The sequence below is a fragment of the Saimiri boliviensis genome, chromosome 8 (assembly GCF_048565385.1).
Source record: "Saimiri boliviensis isolate mSaiBol1 chromosome 8, mSaiBol1.pri, whole genome shotgun sequence".
NCBI lineage: Eukaryota > Metazoa > Chordata > Mammalia > Primates > Cebidae > Saimiri > Saimiri boliviensis.
Window position 1 is genome coordinate 11,289,588 of NC_133456.1, and position 14,550 is coordinate 11,304,137.

At 58.8% G+C, this 14,550-nt stretch overlaps 1 protein-coding gene across 9 annotated transcripts in view; it reads left to right on the forward strand.

The window, feature by feature from the left end:
* CACNA2D2 (calcium voltage-gated channel auxiliary subunit alpha2delta 2) overlaps nucleotides 1–14,550 on the forward strand; it is a 140,793-nt gene that overhangs the window by 121,746 nt on the left and 4,497 nt on the right. For 5 of the 9 annotated variants that reach the window (XM_074403798.1, XM_074403794.1, XM_074403792.1 and 2 more), the window contains exons 7-28: nucleotides 717–848; nucleotides 1,046–1,103; nucleotides 1,817–1,867; nucleotides 2,017–2,116; nucleotides 2,250–2,408; nucleotides 2,655–2,762; nucleotides 2,861–2,939; nucleotides 3,523–3,572; nucleotides 3,759–3,848; nucleotides 4,051–4,122; nucleotides 4,313–4,387; nucleotides 5,647–5,721; nucleotides 5,800–5,871; nucleotides 5,951–6,022; nucleotides 6,124–6,185; nucleotides 7,042–7,118; nucleotides 8,745–8,765; nucleotides 11,570–11,630; nucleotides 13,714–13,811; nucleotides 14,024–14,114; nucleotides 14,221–14,283; nucleotides 14,429–14,532. In XM_074403798.1, the coding sequence (XP_074259899.1) occupies nucleotides 717–848; nucleotides 1,046–1,103; nucleotides 1,817–1,867; nucleotides 2,017–2,116; nucleotides 2,250–2,408; nucleotides 2,655–2,762; nucleotides 2,861–2,939; nucleotides 3,523–3,572; nucleotides 3,759–3,848; nucleotides 4,051–4,122; nucleotides 4,313–4,387; nucleotides 5,647–5,721; nucleotides 5,800–5,871; nucleotides 5,951–6,022; nucleotides 6,124–6,185; nucleotides 7,042–7,118; nucleotides 8,745–8,765; nucleotides 11,570–11,630; nucleotides 13,714–13,811; nucleotides 14,024–14,114; nucleotides 14,221–14,283; nucleotides 14,429–14,532 (1,770 nt within the window). The remainder of the gene's footprint in view (nucleotides 1–716; nucleotides 849–1,045; nucleotides 1,104–1,816; nucleotides 1,868–2,016; nucleotides 2,117–2,249; nucleotides 2,409–2,654; nucleotides 2,763–2,860; nucleotides 2,940–3,522; nucleotides 3,573–3,758; nucleotides 3,849–4,050; nucleotides 4,123–4,312; nucleotides 4,388–5,646; nucleotides 5,722–5,799; nucleotides 5,872–5,950; nucleotides 6,023–6,123; nucleotides 6,186–7,041; nucleotides 7,119–8,744; nucleotides 8,766–11,569; nucleotides 11,631–13,713; nucleotides 13,812–14,023; nucleotides 14,115–14,220; nucleotides 14,284–14,428; nucleotides 14,533–14,550) is intronic. The other 4 variants (XM_074403796.1, XM_010347107.3, XM_010347109.3 and 1 more) reach the window with 1 other exon arrangement.

Genomic DNA, 14,550 nt, shown 5'->3' on the forward strand with positions numbered 1-14,550 from the left:
GTAGATATGAGTGTGTGTGTGCCCTTGAGCCCATGGCAGCAGCTGGGTTGCTGGGCAGGTGGGTTTCATCTGGCTGGAAACACACAGGTTAGACACAGGTATACCTGTTGGGGGTGCAGATGTGTGCGTGTGCGTGTGCATGTGTTGGAGCAGGATCTGGCACTGCCCCTGCCCCTCCAAGAGCCCCCACCCCCACCCCTGCTTGCTTCTGGCCCAAGTTGATTAATCATGGAGCTGAGTGGCTTCCAGCTTATCAGGTACCTTAATAGCTGAATAATTCCAGCCCCATCAGCGGGCCCTTAATTGCTTTCTTGTGGCTGCAGACTGGAGTGCATGCTGAATGGGTGAGCTCCTCAGGGACCAGCACTAACTCCAGGCAGCATGCTGGACCGAGGCCTCCTAGCTCCCTGTACCCTGCCACCTGGGCAGCCCCTCTCCAGAGGCTACCAGCCACAGCTGCCCTGCCTACTCATGTGGGGCCTGGAGGAAGAGTAGGCTGAACTGTTCCTCTCAGAGCTTGGGAAGGGGTGAGGACCAGGAAGTCTTCCTGGAAGAGCTGGGGCAGCCCCAGCTGGGTCCTGGGAAATAAGGAGGGTCTGGATAGGCCGAGAGCAAGTGGGGCATTCTAAGTGGGGCCATGGGCATGAGTGTGGTGGTGGTGGATTGGGCGGGACACAGCCCAGGTGCTCCCCACCCAGCTCCCCACTTCCCCCCAGCCACCGTCATCCTCAATGAGCTCAACTGGACAGAGGCCTTGGAGAATGTGTTCATGGAAAACCGCAGGCAAGACCCCACGCTGCTGTGGCAGGTCTTCGGTAGCGCCACAGGAGTCACTCGCTACTACCCAGGTAGGTACAAGCCCCTATCCCCTGTCCCCCAGCACGCTGCCTTTCTCCATCTGCCAGCCCACCTATCCTGGGGGAAAGGGGCAGGATGGCTGCCCCGTAGGCTGGGGTGGCCTAGCCACCCACCTCTGCAAGGCCTGCCGATCCAGATCAGCCCTTTCCTGCCAGTAGAGTCCCCCTCACCTTCTCTCCCCCTTCAGCCACCCCGTGGCGAGCCCCGAAGAAGATCGACCTGTACGATGTCCGAAGGAGACCCTGGTGAGCGAGCAAGAAGGAGCTGGGGAGGGACACCCCCTCAGCTCCCCACCTCTCCTGCCTGCTCCCCTCCCTCCTGATTTCCAAGCCTCCGAGCAGGGTGCAGCCAGCTGTATCCAATTTTCATTTCACACATCGTTGCCACTGGAAAATGGATCCCATCACCCAGGCAGGGCTCCCAGCTGCCATGCCCCCAGTCCACTGCCCAGCACCTCCACCCACTCAGGACTGAGAGATTGTACCAGAGGGGGTCCCCAAAGGCAGATGTAGCTTCTGTAGGGTTAACCAGTCCCTGCCCCACCCATCTGAGCCCCAGAAACCCCTCCCCTCTACTCTGCCCCTCCCGCAGCTCCCTATGACTCTCTTTCCCTGCCACCTGCACCATGCCAAAGACTGCTAGACTCTGCCCTTGGGGCCCTAACCCGAGGCAGAGGACACAACAAGCCACTGTGGAAATGTGCCTCCTGCCCGCTCTGGGAATCACCTGCTCATATATCCCCCTGTGACTTTTTCCTTGCTGAGGAACCAGATCATTGATGTCATGGGCAAGGACGGTGTCTGTTTCATTAAATGTGGTGTCGTCAGTGCCTAGAACCCTGTCTGGCCCACACAGTGCATGCTCAAGAGAAACGTGTTGAGTCAATATGTGTGTGAAGGAAGAAAGGACTCACAAGGTCCCAGTGGGTCTGGCCCTAACAGCAGCATCTCCTGGGCAGGTATATCCAGGGGGCCTCGTCACCCAAGGACATGGTCATCATCGTGGACGTGTGAGTGAGCAGTGCTGGCAAGTGGGGCCCGGGCTCGGGCGGGGGTAGGGAACAGGCTAGACTCTGCTGCCCTGAACATCATGGGGGATGGGCAGGAGAACACTGCAGGTTCCCCTGGCGCCTCCACGGCCCCTGCCTGACCTCTCCAGCAGTGGCAGTGTGAGTGGCCTGACCCTGAAGCTGATGAAGACATCTGTCTGCGAGATGCTGGACACGCTCTCTGATGATGACTATGTGAATGTGGCCTCGGTGAGTGCCAAGGCAACAGACAGGGCGAAATGTGTCACCCCACCTGCCCTGCTCCTATGACCACCACCAGCCCCACACAACAGCTGCCTGCCTGGCCAGCCCGAGGCCGCTCACCACCCTGCTGTTCCTACAGTTCAACGAGAAGGCGCAGCCAGTGTCATGCTTCACACACCTGGTGCAGGCCAATGTGCGCAACAAGAAGGTGTTCAAGGAAGCTGTGCAGGGCATGGTGGCCAAGGGCACCACAGGCTACAAGGCCGGCTTTGAGTATGCCTTTGACCAGCTGCAGAACGTGAGCCCCATGGGTGGGCAAGCGGGTGGCTGGGGGAGGGGAGGGCCCAGGCTTGGTGACACCCAGAAAATCAAGACGGATGGCCTCGTTAGCACCAAACAGGCAGCTTGGACAGATAGCACCATCTGCTGTGGGGGAGGAGGGCCTGAGGACCAGGCCTACCGGGGGATTGAGGCCCTGCCCCTAGACCAGGAAGGACTGAGAGCTGGGACTGAGAGCTGCCTGCCTCCACCTCACTCCCCGCAGTCCAACATCACTCGGGCCAACTGCAACAAGATGATCATGATGTTCACGGACGGTGGTGAGGACCGTGTGCAGGATGTCTTTGAGAAGTACAATTGGCCAAACCGGACGGTGAGGCTCAGCCGAGGCAGGGGCTGCCCTGACCTGGGCCCAGTACACAGGAGGGCTGTGCCCTGGTGGCTGCGGCAGTAACCTCAAGCCCCCCACAGGTGCGCGTGTTTACTTTCTCCGTGGGGCAGCATAACTACGATGTCACACCGCTGCAGTGGATGGCCTGCGCCAACAAAGGTGCCTCCCCAGGGCATCACTGCCGGGGGCCTGCCTGCCATTTCTTTTTGTCCATCGCATTTGTTGTTCAAGTGTGCATCCATATGCCCAGCTGTGTGTTCACCCACTGCAAGACAGTGCCTCCTCCCATCCACAAGGCTGTCCCTCACTCTATCTGGGGGCTAACGTGTTGTTCACCTGCCTGAGTCTCTTTCTGCCCATCTGTCTATCTGTCCATTGTCCATCCATCCCCAGCTTGTCTGCTCCTGCATCTGTTTGCTGATCCATCCATCTCTCTGTGCACTTGGGCCTGGCTGCCAGGTGGACTTTGAATGGCATTGCATTCCAGAATAAGGGACCTCAGACCTCAGTCTCCTGTTTGCCCATGTTTGCCCCCTACTCTGCTTCCTGATACTGCTGCATTCGTTCCCCCTCCATAGCACTGCCCATGGCAGGGCAGAGGCCAGGTGCACTAGAGGGAGAGGATGCCAAAAAAGAGAGAAGTCCAAAGGCAGGGCTGCAGACACACCCCAAGGGCAGGGTCCCCTGCACATGGGTCCTGCAGCGCCAGCAAGGCTCACCTCTGCCTCTCCCTCCTTCACAGGCTACTATTTTGAGATCCCTTCCATAGGAGCCATCCGCATCAACACACAGGTGAGACTGGGAGCGGCCCCTTCTCCCAGTCCCTGGCTTCCCTGCAGAGATGCTGTATGACTTGGGCTGCTGTGGGCCAAGGGCGCCCCCTAGTGGTGGCTGGTGCACAAGCCCAATGCCTAGGGAGGCAGAACAGGCAGTGCCTGGGAAGGGCACTCTTGACCCCTACCACCGCCCCCTCCCCAGGAATATCTAGATGTGTTGGGCAGGCCCATGGTGCTGGCAGGCAAGGAAGCCAAGCAGGTGCAGTGGACCAACGTGTATGAGGATGCACTGGTAAGGTCTCTGGGCAAGGAAGGAGTGGGGCTGGCACTCTTCCCCCAGGGATATCCCCAAGGGTCAAGACCCTGGAGGGCCCCCTTATGGGGTGAACCAAGCACAAGAGAAAGAGGTGGCCTGAACCTGAGCCCTGCTCTGAACACTTGGGATGGGAGCAGTGCTGGCCACAAGTGACTCCATCATCTTCCTCTCCCTTCAGGGACTGGGGTTGGTGGTAACAGGGACCCTCCCTGTCTTCAACCTGACACAGGATGGCCCTGGGGAAAAGAAGGTGAGGAAAGGGGATGGTTGGGGCTATGGGCGTGCCTGGGGAGGGATGGGCATGCCCCCAGCAGGTCTGGAGGTGGAGGAGGGGCAGGGCAGGCCTGCACACTGCCTGTGAGAGCAGTTCAAGGCCTTGTTGAGGGTGGCTCCCCATGGAATTGAGCCCGTCTTGGAGCCCCCCATGCCTCTGCTCCCAGAACCAGCTGATCCTGGGCGTGATGGGCATCGATGTGGCTCTGAATGACATCAAGAGACTGACTCCCAACTACACGGTGAGCATCCACCTGCCCATCCGCCTGCCCTGCCTCCCACGTGGATGCAAGGCAGGCTCAGGAGGAAGACTAATGGGTATTACAGCACCTCCATGGAGACCTCTGAGTTCAGGGGGTCAAGGAAGGCTTCACCAGGAAATGGCCTTGGGTCTCGAGCAAGGTGACCTTGGGTTGGCAAACTTTATGTAAAGGGCCAGACTGAATATTTCAGGCTTCACCAACCTAAATACCCATCTCTTACTCAGTTCCACTGATGTATTGTGAAAGTAGCCACGGACAAAACATAAACAAATGGGCATGGCTATGTTCCGATATAATTTTATTTGTGTATACTGACACTTGAATTTCGGATAATTTTCACATGTCACGAAGTACAATTCTTCCTTTGATTTTTTTCCAGCCATTTAAAAACATAAAACCATTCTTAGCTCATGGCCACATAGTAATGGGCAGCAGGCCAGACTTGGCCCATGCACGTAGGCAGGAGTGTCCCGGGCAGAAGGGAAAGGAGGAGAGGCCGAGGGAATTCTCTGGCCAAGGGCCTAAAGGTGAAAAACAGAATCATAAACCAGGGTAGGGGCAAGATGGCAGTGTGGCTGGCCCAGCGCCTGCAGTCAGGGAGTCTGCATCTTGCCTGTGGAAGGGGGAGAGGTGTGGTATGTATGACAGCATCATTAAGCCTGAGCCCCCTTAAGCCCCTGCTTGGCCCTGAGCAGGCAGGGGCTGTGGCATTGGCCTCCAAGTATAGTGACAAACTGACTCGGGGAGGTGAGGGCTGGGTCCGGGTCCTACTTACTCCTACTTCCCTCCTACCTGGAAGGGAAGCCCCAGGTAGGATTCCCAAGGGGCCAGTCATCCCACTGCTCTCCCCTAAGATGGGAACGCAGAGGCACAAATCAGTAGCACTAGTGGCTAGTGGAGGGCCACAGGGGTACAGGAGCAGCAGCCCTGTGGGGCCAGTGGAGGCAGAGAGATCAGCCTGACTGACAGCTCATGAGAACCAGGAGAGGATGAGGACTGCAGAGCGGCAGGGCACACGGCCGGCCGATTAGCCTTGGCAAAGGCTGGTGCATAAGGGTCACCCTGCCTGTGGGCCTGTCTGGAGAGACAGGCTTAAGGCCATGTGGCATGGGGGTCCCTTAGCCCAAGGCAGGCAAATAGCACCTCTCAGTGCGGTGGAAGGCTAAATAGGGAACTTCGGAGCCCAGGGAACCCCAGCCCAGCCCTCCAGACCCTGAGCCCCGGATCTGCGCCTCCAGCTTGGAGCCAACGGCTACGTGTTTGCCATTGACCTGAACGGCTACGTGTTGCTGCACCCCAATCTCAAGCCCCAGGTGAGCCCGATGGGTGGCCAGGAGGGCAGGCAAACCTTCCACGATGGGGACTTCTGACTCTTGCCCTGCCTCCAACAGACCACCAACTTCCGGGAGCCTGTGACTCTGGACTTCCTCGATGCAGAGCTGGAGGATGAGAACAAGGAAGAGGTAAGGAGAGGAGAATAGGGTGGAGGACAGAGCAGAGGAGCCTAGGGACCCTGCCCCTCACATCTCTGGCCCTTTCCAGATCCGTCGGAGCATGATTGATGGCAACAAGGGGCACAAGCAGATCAGAACGTTGGTCAAGTCCCTGGATGAGGTGAGGAAGCAGGGCAGGGGGCCAGGGGGTCAGGGTGGGCACCCTCCTACCCCACCACCCCTCCTGCCAGCCCAAGTACCTGACCCAGCCTTTTCTCCCAGAGGTACATAGATGAGGTGATACGGAACTACACCTGGGTGCCTATAAGGAGCACTAACTACAGGTGAGTGAGGCCAGGGCTGGGTGGGCAGAGAGGGTGGGGCAGCCCCAGAGTCTGAGCCCAGCTGCCCGCTCCCTCTCCCACTGTGACCACTGTCCCAGTGGGGCACCAGTGCCCAGGGCTGCTGACTACTCACCCTCAGACGCTTAGTCTGCCAAGAGCCTCCCTGGCCCTTCAGGAACAAGCAGCAGGTCCCGAGAGCACAGGACAGTGCATCCGAAGTCTCCTCATCACTACTGGGTCGCATCCCTGCACCCAGGATACTGTCCGCACATTCACCACCTGCTCTCAGCCCGCCTCACAGCCTCGGGATGGAGCGGGTCCCTTGTGTCTCAGGCTGAGTTGGTGCAGGCTACACTCTGCATGCCCCTCACAGCTAGTCCATCCTGAAATCCCTGGGCATCCTCACAGCCCAGGCCAGCCCACAACTGTCCCCCATGCCCCACCATATCAGCATCAGCCCTGCTTCCTGCTGGCCCTCCTGTGCCCTCAGTATCTGGGGGCTGGTGACCCCACTCCCATGGCGGCACTGGCACGGCAGCTGGCTCACAGCAGCAGCAGCATCTGCCCCTTGTGGGTCAGAGGGAGGCTGCTGGAGGGAGATGGTGTGGGGAGTCACTCAGGGCTGTTTCTCAGTGAACCCCAGGAGGGTTTGAGGAGTGGAGAGCCCAGGCTCCTGAGAGTCTGCAGGGTGCCAGCCCCTAGACCATGAACCTCCCACAGCTAAGCACAGCTAAGAGGGATCCCTGGTGGTGGGAGGATGGTATGCTGGGGCCTCTACCCAGCTCCGTGGCCGTGGGGAGGGGGTGCCAGTATGGCCCACCTCTCCCTAGCAGTGACCCGTGCTTCCCCCCCTCAGCCTGGGGCTGGTGCTCCCACCCTACAGCACCTTCTACCTCCAAGCCAACCTCAGTGACCAGATCCTGCAGGTCAAGTGTAAGTGGCCTGGCCCCTGCCTGCGCCCTGCACCCCGCCTCTGTCCCGCACCCTGGCCGGCCCCAGGCAGCACAGGCAGCGCCGCCTGCTGGCGAGGCGGTCCCTCCTGCCCAGTCTGCCCACCCTCAGGCGCCCGCAGGCTGGGGCATCTCAAAAGTCTGTGGCAATCTGCATGCTCGCCTTTTCTCAGATTCGGTTCCAGACCATTCTTTCATGGTTTTTGTTGAGGTTGCTGTTTTTGGTTTCTCCTACTCTGTGTCTTCCCTCCTTAGCCTGCCTGCCCCACACACTCCTGGGGGCTGCATTCTTGGAAGACACCCCCTCTCCTCACCTTCCCCCCTCCCCTCACCTTCCCCTCTTCCCCCTCGACTTTCCCCTCTTCCCCCTCGACTTCCCCCCTTCCCCCTCGACTTCCCCCCTCCCCTCACCTTCCTCCTCACCCCTCACCTTTCCCCCTCCTCCTCCCCCCTCACCTTCCCCCCTCCCCCATCACCTTCCCCCTCCCCCTCACCTTCCCTCCCCTTGCCTCCTCTCCCTTCCTCACTTCCTTCTTCCCCTTACCTCCTCCCCAATCCTGCCTCTCCTCCCCTCCCCATCTCCTTTGCTCCCCTCCCCTCCTCCTCCTTCTTCCCCCTTCCCTCCCCTTGCCTCCTTCCCCTCCTTACTCCACTCCTCCTTCCTCCCTCATCCTTCCCTTTCTTTCCCCTCTCCTCCTCCTCCTCCTCCTCCTCCTCCTCCTCCCCCCTTACTCCCCCCCCTCCTCCTCCCCTCTCCTCTTTCCTCCCTCTTCCTGTTCAGCTCTCTTCCTCTGTGGTGTCCTCTTCCCACGGTCCCTCTCTCTCTCTCTCTGCCCCTTCCTCTGTGTTCTCTCCTCCTCCATCCTCACCCAGTTCCCACTTACCCTCTCCCTGTATCCAACCTCCCTCCCTTATACTATGTCCTTGCCCACCCTCCTCTCTTCCTGTCTCTCTCCCTCCTTCTTTTCTCCCTGACCCTCCTCTATCTCCCTCTCTCTCCTGCTCACCTCCTCCATTTTTTTTTCCCATTCTCCCTCCCTCCTGCTCTCCCCACCCCAGCACCCACCCGCCTCTCTCCCTCAGTCCCACTCCCCGAACTCCCTCCAGTCTGCCCCCTGGCTCCCTCCTCACCTTCTTTCCTCTCTCCTTCATTCCCCATCCCCCTTCCTCTCCCTCCTCCCCACTTTCTCCCTGGTCCCCCTCCTTCCCCACCTGCCTCTCCCACTCCTCTGCCTGTGGCTCACCCCTGCATGCCCTGCTCATCCTGGGCCTCTCCCGAGAGAGTCTCTAGAGCCTGTGGCCCTGCCTGCCCACCATGCCCGAGGTCACTGGGAGGGAGGCCGGGGCTCCGGCCCCACCGGGCGCCCCCCACCTGCCTGGCCGACTGAGGCTCATCTCCTTTGAGTTTTCTCGCTCTCTCTTTCTCTTTCATGTCGTTTTTTGCACGAAGTTTCCTTTCGGTATGATGATGAGACACAATATTTTCATTCAAACAGCCATTGAATAAAATATTGTTTGTGCCCCTCCCCTTCCCCTCCCCCTTTTCGTTTGTTTTTGTGTTTGTGTTGTTTTTGTTTTCCTCGCTTTCTCTCTTGGTGGACTGTCCCAGTGCCAATCAGCAAACTGAAGGGCAAGTATATTCAGAACCAGTGCACCCTCCTCTCCCCACCCCTCCCGCCCTCACACCCCTGCTTGCCCCCCTCCCTGCCCAAGACCAGCCAAACCCCTGCTCTCCAGGGCCCCTCCCAGCATCCCCTTGGCTCCTCTAGTTCTTGCCTTTCCTCTGATTCCTAAGCCTCTATGAGAGCCAGTGGCCCGTGCCCCTGGCCCTGCCTGCAGGGTGTTCTCCGGCGTTTTCTCAGAGCCCACACCCTTTCCTTGGACCCCTCAATCTCTCTAGGAAGGCCACTGCCTCCCCCACGTTCTCTGTCCCTCCAAGACAACTCAACAGTAGGGACAGCCTGGACGCTTCTCCGCCACCTCCCACCCAGCAGGCTCAGGTGAAGCTGGGGGAAGGGGCCAGTCCACAAAGCTTCGAAGCTCTGAGGTAGCTCCCCCTCCTCTGATCTCTGGCCATAGCTCCAGAAGCTGGCAGCCCTCCAAGAAGGGAGGCCGAAGGCTTGGAAGCCTCAGGCCAGATGCCAGGGCCAAAGGGCAGCATAGGGCAGGCACCCAGGCCACTGAAGAGCAGGGCCGACCCTTGCCTCCTGGGCACTGACACAGGAGCTAATGCCCCGAGTCCCACAGAGGCTTGGCTGAGGCCCCTGGGCCAGCCCTGCCCTGGAGTGGCTCAGCAGTATGGAAAAGGTGCCCTAGGAAAATAAAGCCAGATTTGGGGACCAGGGGCCGGGACAGGGATGGAATGGGATCTGTCTAGACCCCAAGGGCCAGCAAAGGCATTTGGAGGAAATCAGGCTGGGTATGAAACAAAGGTTCTGGCATGTGGGGTGTCTAAGCCAAGGAGACTTCTGGAAGAGTGGGTAGTGAACCCCCAGGCCCTGGCAGAGAGTAAGGGGAGTGAAAGAGGACAGCATTACAAAGGTCTCAAGAGCTGCCTCTCCCAGGGAACCCCTGGGCACATGGGGTATAGAGAGCCCCAAGGGGATGTCCCCATGACCTGGAAGCAGGGGTGCCCAAGAACCCCAGGGCACCCTGTCCAGCCTAGTCCAGCAAAGGGGGTAAAGAGGACAGAGCCACCCTCTGATGGCCTGCTTGGGGGTGGGGGATGTGCCCTACTCCCACTGGCTTGAGTTGTCTTTTTCTCCCCACCCCCCCAGCATCCCACCCAGTGACCCCAGAAATACAGGGCCCTGGTAACAATGACAACATAGCACAGTCTCCTTCCCTACTCCTTCTCCCTCCTTCTTTTTCCTCCTCCTCCTCCTCTTCCCCCCAACCCCTTCCCTATCGGCTTGTGTCCAAACCCTGCCTCACAGTCCTATCAGAAAGGAACAGTCCAACCAGTACTGCTCAGCCCTCCAAGCACCCCAAGTGCCCCTCCCTGGAACCTTGCAGTGCATTGTGGGAGTGTTTGAGAGCAGGGACAATCCCTCTTCTGTACAAATAAAGCCCTGGGGGCAAAAGAGAGCTCAGAATCTGAGTGGAGACAGCCTAAAAAGGTGGGCCACCCAGAGTGAGACAGGCCAAGAGCAGAGGGACTGCTCCCAGGTGCAGACCAGCAAGGTGGCCAGTCCAGCTGGGGAAGGAGAGGCCGCAGAGGAGCCCCAGCGGCCACATCCTCAGATTCACTCTCAAACCCATGCAGAGATACACAGGCACACACACACACTCACACATGCATGCTTGCTCACACACACATGCACAGCTCATAAACCCAGGACACACACCCAATTGGGTATGCCTCAACAGTAGCCCTATGCCCCCCTGGATCCCCTAGCATCCCTCCATGGCTGCTCAGAGCCCAGACAGGTCTTAGGAAGGGTAGAGACCCGCCGGGTGCGGTGACTCACACCTGTAATCCTAGCACTTTGGGAGGCTGAGGTGGGTGGATCACCTGAGGTCAGGAGTTCAAGACCAGCCTGGCCATCAGGGTGGGGTGAAACCCCATCTTTAAAAAAAAAAAAAGAAAAAGAAAAAAAAAAGGAAGGGTAGAGACCCAGCCCGTCTCCACGCCCCCAGCCAAGGGAAGCAGGTATGCAGTTCCAGCAGCACCCCTGTCCTCCTCCCAGCTTCCCAGACTTTCTTCCCACACTGTGGGAACAGTCCCAGGCACTTTGAGGGTCTCCCTTCACCTCCTGTCCCAGGGAGGACCACCAGACCCCCACAATGCACTGCAGTGTACCCTCAGCTGCCCCTACCTGTCTCTGGTTGGACTGTTTGTGCCCATAAGAAACCCCCTCGGTTTGGCCATGTTGATGCCTGACACAGAACAAAAGCAAGACCTACCAAAATGCAAACAGCTGTGGCAAAGAAAGAGAGATAAAAATCCGCAGCCAAAAGCCAATTCCCTTCCTCAAAGTCTCTTCGGAGGCGAAGGAAGCTCAGCATGCGGTTTTTTCCATTATGGATGTGATAAGAGCGAGACTGGCGCCTCCCCCAGACCATGCATATATATAGCAGTGTGTGTATATATATATGTGTGTGTGTGTGTCCGTGTATATGTGCTATACAGCCGTATGGAAGCATATACAGCCACGCCAAGGGACTCACTGCCGACAGAGGACCAGGCCCGGGCAACATATTGGCTATAACTGCCCTCCTCCTGCGATGCTGTAGTCTCCACAGGCCCTCCACCCTCCCCACCCGTCCCTTCTCTCTGGCTCCTGAACGTGGAAGTGGCGGGTTTCCTCTTTGCTGGTGTCTCCCCTTCCCTCCAGCTCCCCTCTCCCCTGTCCTTCCAGCCCCGTCAGCTCTGAGCCCCCTGGCCTCCCGCCTCCCCAGCCCCCGCCGGATAACCCCCCGTTTCTGTTGCAGATTTTGAGTTCCTGCTCCCCAGCAGCTTTGAGTCTGAAGGACATGTTTTCATTGCTCCCAGGTAGCTTGCGTGTGGCCTTGCTGAGGTGTCCTCCCCAACCCTGACCGCCCCGGCCCCACCTCCTGCACTGCTGCCTGGAGCTCTGTGTGTCTGTGTCCTGTGCAGTATCATCCCCCGGCTCCCCTACATCACCCAGTATGCGCGGCTGTGTGCATACCCAGGCCATGTATCGCACTAGGCAGCAGTGGCCAGTGGCCTCACGTCCCTAATTCCCACCAGGCCGGGGCAGGAGGGCTCCAGACTCATCTGCTGACTTTCCCTGCCTTCCCAGGCAACCAGGCAGGAGCTCTTTCTGCCCTGGGCTGGCTGTCCGAGGCACGCCCGCCCCTCGCCCCTCGCCGGGCAGCTGCTGCTCTGGTTTGTGGTGTCCTGCCCGTCCTCCAACCCCGCACCCCATTGTTGTCCTGTGTCAGTCAGTGTTCATGTGGGTCTGGGGGCCGAGCCAGCCAGAGCCCCTGTCAGCAGGCAGTACTGGGTCTAGGCCTGGTGCTTCACTTGGGGGATTGGGGGAGGAGGGCAGGGGCTTTGAGGAGCTGCTCCAGCAGTTGAGGAGTTGGGGCCCAGAGCAGGCCCAGGCCTGGACCATCCCAGAGTGCACACTCAGTGTGCACACACGTGTCCTCTTGCACACACCCTTGCCTTTGGCCCATGTCTGGGGAGGCTCGGTCCCCTGGGTGCTGAAGCCCTTCTGCAATCCAGGCTTGGGATAAGGGCAGGTGGGTGGATGCAGCTGACAGAGACCCATGGGCACTGGAAGGCAGCACACAGGGGCTCTGGACATGCCTAACCTTCATGTGTGTGCACGTATGTGCATGCACCCAGTTTCTCTGTGACTCTCTCTGTAGATGTGTGTTTGTATTTGTGAGTCATCTTGTACGTATCTAAGAGTCCGAGCATAAATGTGGGGCTCTGTGCCTTAGTGAATGTGGGAAGGTATGAAAAGGCCTATGTGGCCCACATGACCCCAAGGAAGCTCTCTTGAGGGCAGGGACCCTATTCGTTTTTGTCACCTCTGTATCTGTGGCTTGAGAGAGCTCAATAATATGTGGCGGGTGAGTGAATGAAGCACCCCACAAATGTGAATGTGCATACTGTGTGTACAGGAGAGACTGCAGGTGAATTGATGTATCTCAAGCACAGTCATGTGGGTGTCACCCTGGGTGTGTCTGATGTGGCCTCTAGGCACAGAGGTGCAGGCTGTACACTGCACAAAGGCCCTGGGGGCCAAGGAGTGAGTGGGGCCTGAGATCCAGTTCCAGTGCCCTTACCAAGCCATGAGCCTGGGGAGGTGGCACATTTTCAAAAACTGCACAGTTAGTGCCATATGGGACAGTGAAGCAGTCCCTGGTGGCAGAGGTATGAATGAGGGGTAGGGCAAGAGACATAGCTCTACCTATCAGGGTAGAGGAATTGCTCTCAAGACTTCCTAGGAAGCAAGCCCCAAGCAGACCCCCTCACGCCCCACAGCCCCATGTTCTCTGGACCCAGAGCCTGAACCCAGGGACCTTGAGGGGAGGAACATTCCAGGCAGAGGGAACAGCCAGTCTGAGGACCCACATGTTCCCACTGACTTCCTGACACCCTCTGTGGTATGACGAAAAAAGCAAGTATCAGAGAGCATGAGTGAGTTACCTAAAGGCACACAGTCAGGAAGAGGCAGGGTGGGGTTTTAAGACTCAGGCTGACAAAAGCCTGTGCTTGTACTTGGGTCCCACCTGGTGCCCACGGAACACTCTAGGACATACAGGTGGAAGAGCCGGCTGCCAGGCACTTCCTGGGGCCTCCCAGGTGCACTATCTGGGTCCAGCTACACTGGAGAGACAGGAGGCTCTGCAGAGCCATGCCCAGGAGAAAGAAGCTGCCAGCATGGAGGAAGTAGGCCCTCATTCTTGTGTCAGCTCTGTCCTGACAGACCCCAGCAGCCTGCCAGGCATGTAGCAGCTGCAGCCAGGAAGAACCCACGTGCCCCTCCCTGAGGCCTGGGCTTCTCAGTGAATGGCCAGGTGGGCCTGTTGGGAAGCCTTGACCCCACTGCCCTGTCCAGCCCCCCAAGGCCACTCTTCTTGCCCTTCCCCACCCCTAGAGAGTACTGCAAGGACCTGAACGCCTCAGACAACAACACCGAGTTCCTGAAAAACTTTATTGAGCTCATGGAGAAAGTGACTCCAGACTCCAAGCAGTGTGAGTGCCTGGCAAGGCAGCTGGATGTGGGCAGTGCCCAGGCAGCATGGGGCCAGCCCAAAGGAACCCAGAGGCCGGGCAGGTGTAGAGGCCAAAGGCTGGGTCTGGGCCAGGTCATGGGGGAGACTCCTGGTGGAGCCTTGAGGGTAGGGGTGAGGGTAGACAGGGAGCTACAAGAAGACGCCCCCTCCAGCCCTGCCCTCCTGTTCCAGGCAACAACTTCCTTCTGCACAACCTGATCCTGGACACCGGCATCACGCAGCAGCTAGTAGAGCGTGTGTGGAGGGACCAGGATCTCAACACGTAAGCATCACCCAGCCTGTGGGGGCAGGAGACTGGGATGGGCCCAAAGGCCCTGGCCCTGCCCAGTCCATGGCAGGCCTGTGACCCCACCCCCCACCACCCCCAGGTACAGCCTACTGGCCGTGTTCGCTGCCACAGATGGCGGCATCACCCGAGTCTTCCCCAACAAGTGAGTGACCTGCCCTACTACCCAAACCCTTCCCCTGCCAAGGAACCTGCATCTGTTCTTCCCAGAGGCCTCCTTGCACCTGTGGAGACCAATGTCCCTGACAGCCACCCCTTCCCCACCAATCTTCCTCTCTTGGGTGCTCCAGGGCAGCTGAGGACTGGACAGAGAACCCTGAGCCCTTCAATGCCAGCTTCTACCGCCGCAGCCTGGATAACCACGGTTATGTCTTCAAGCCCCCACACCAGGATAGTGAGTGTTCCCACCAAG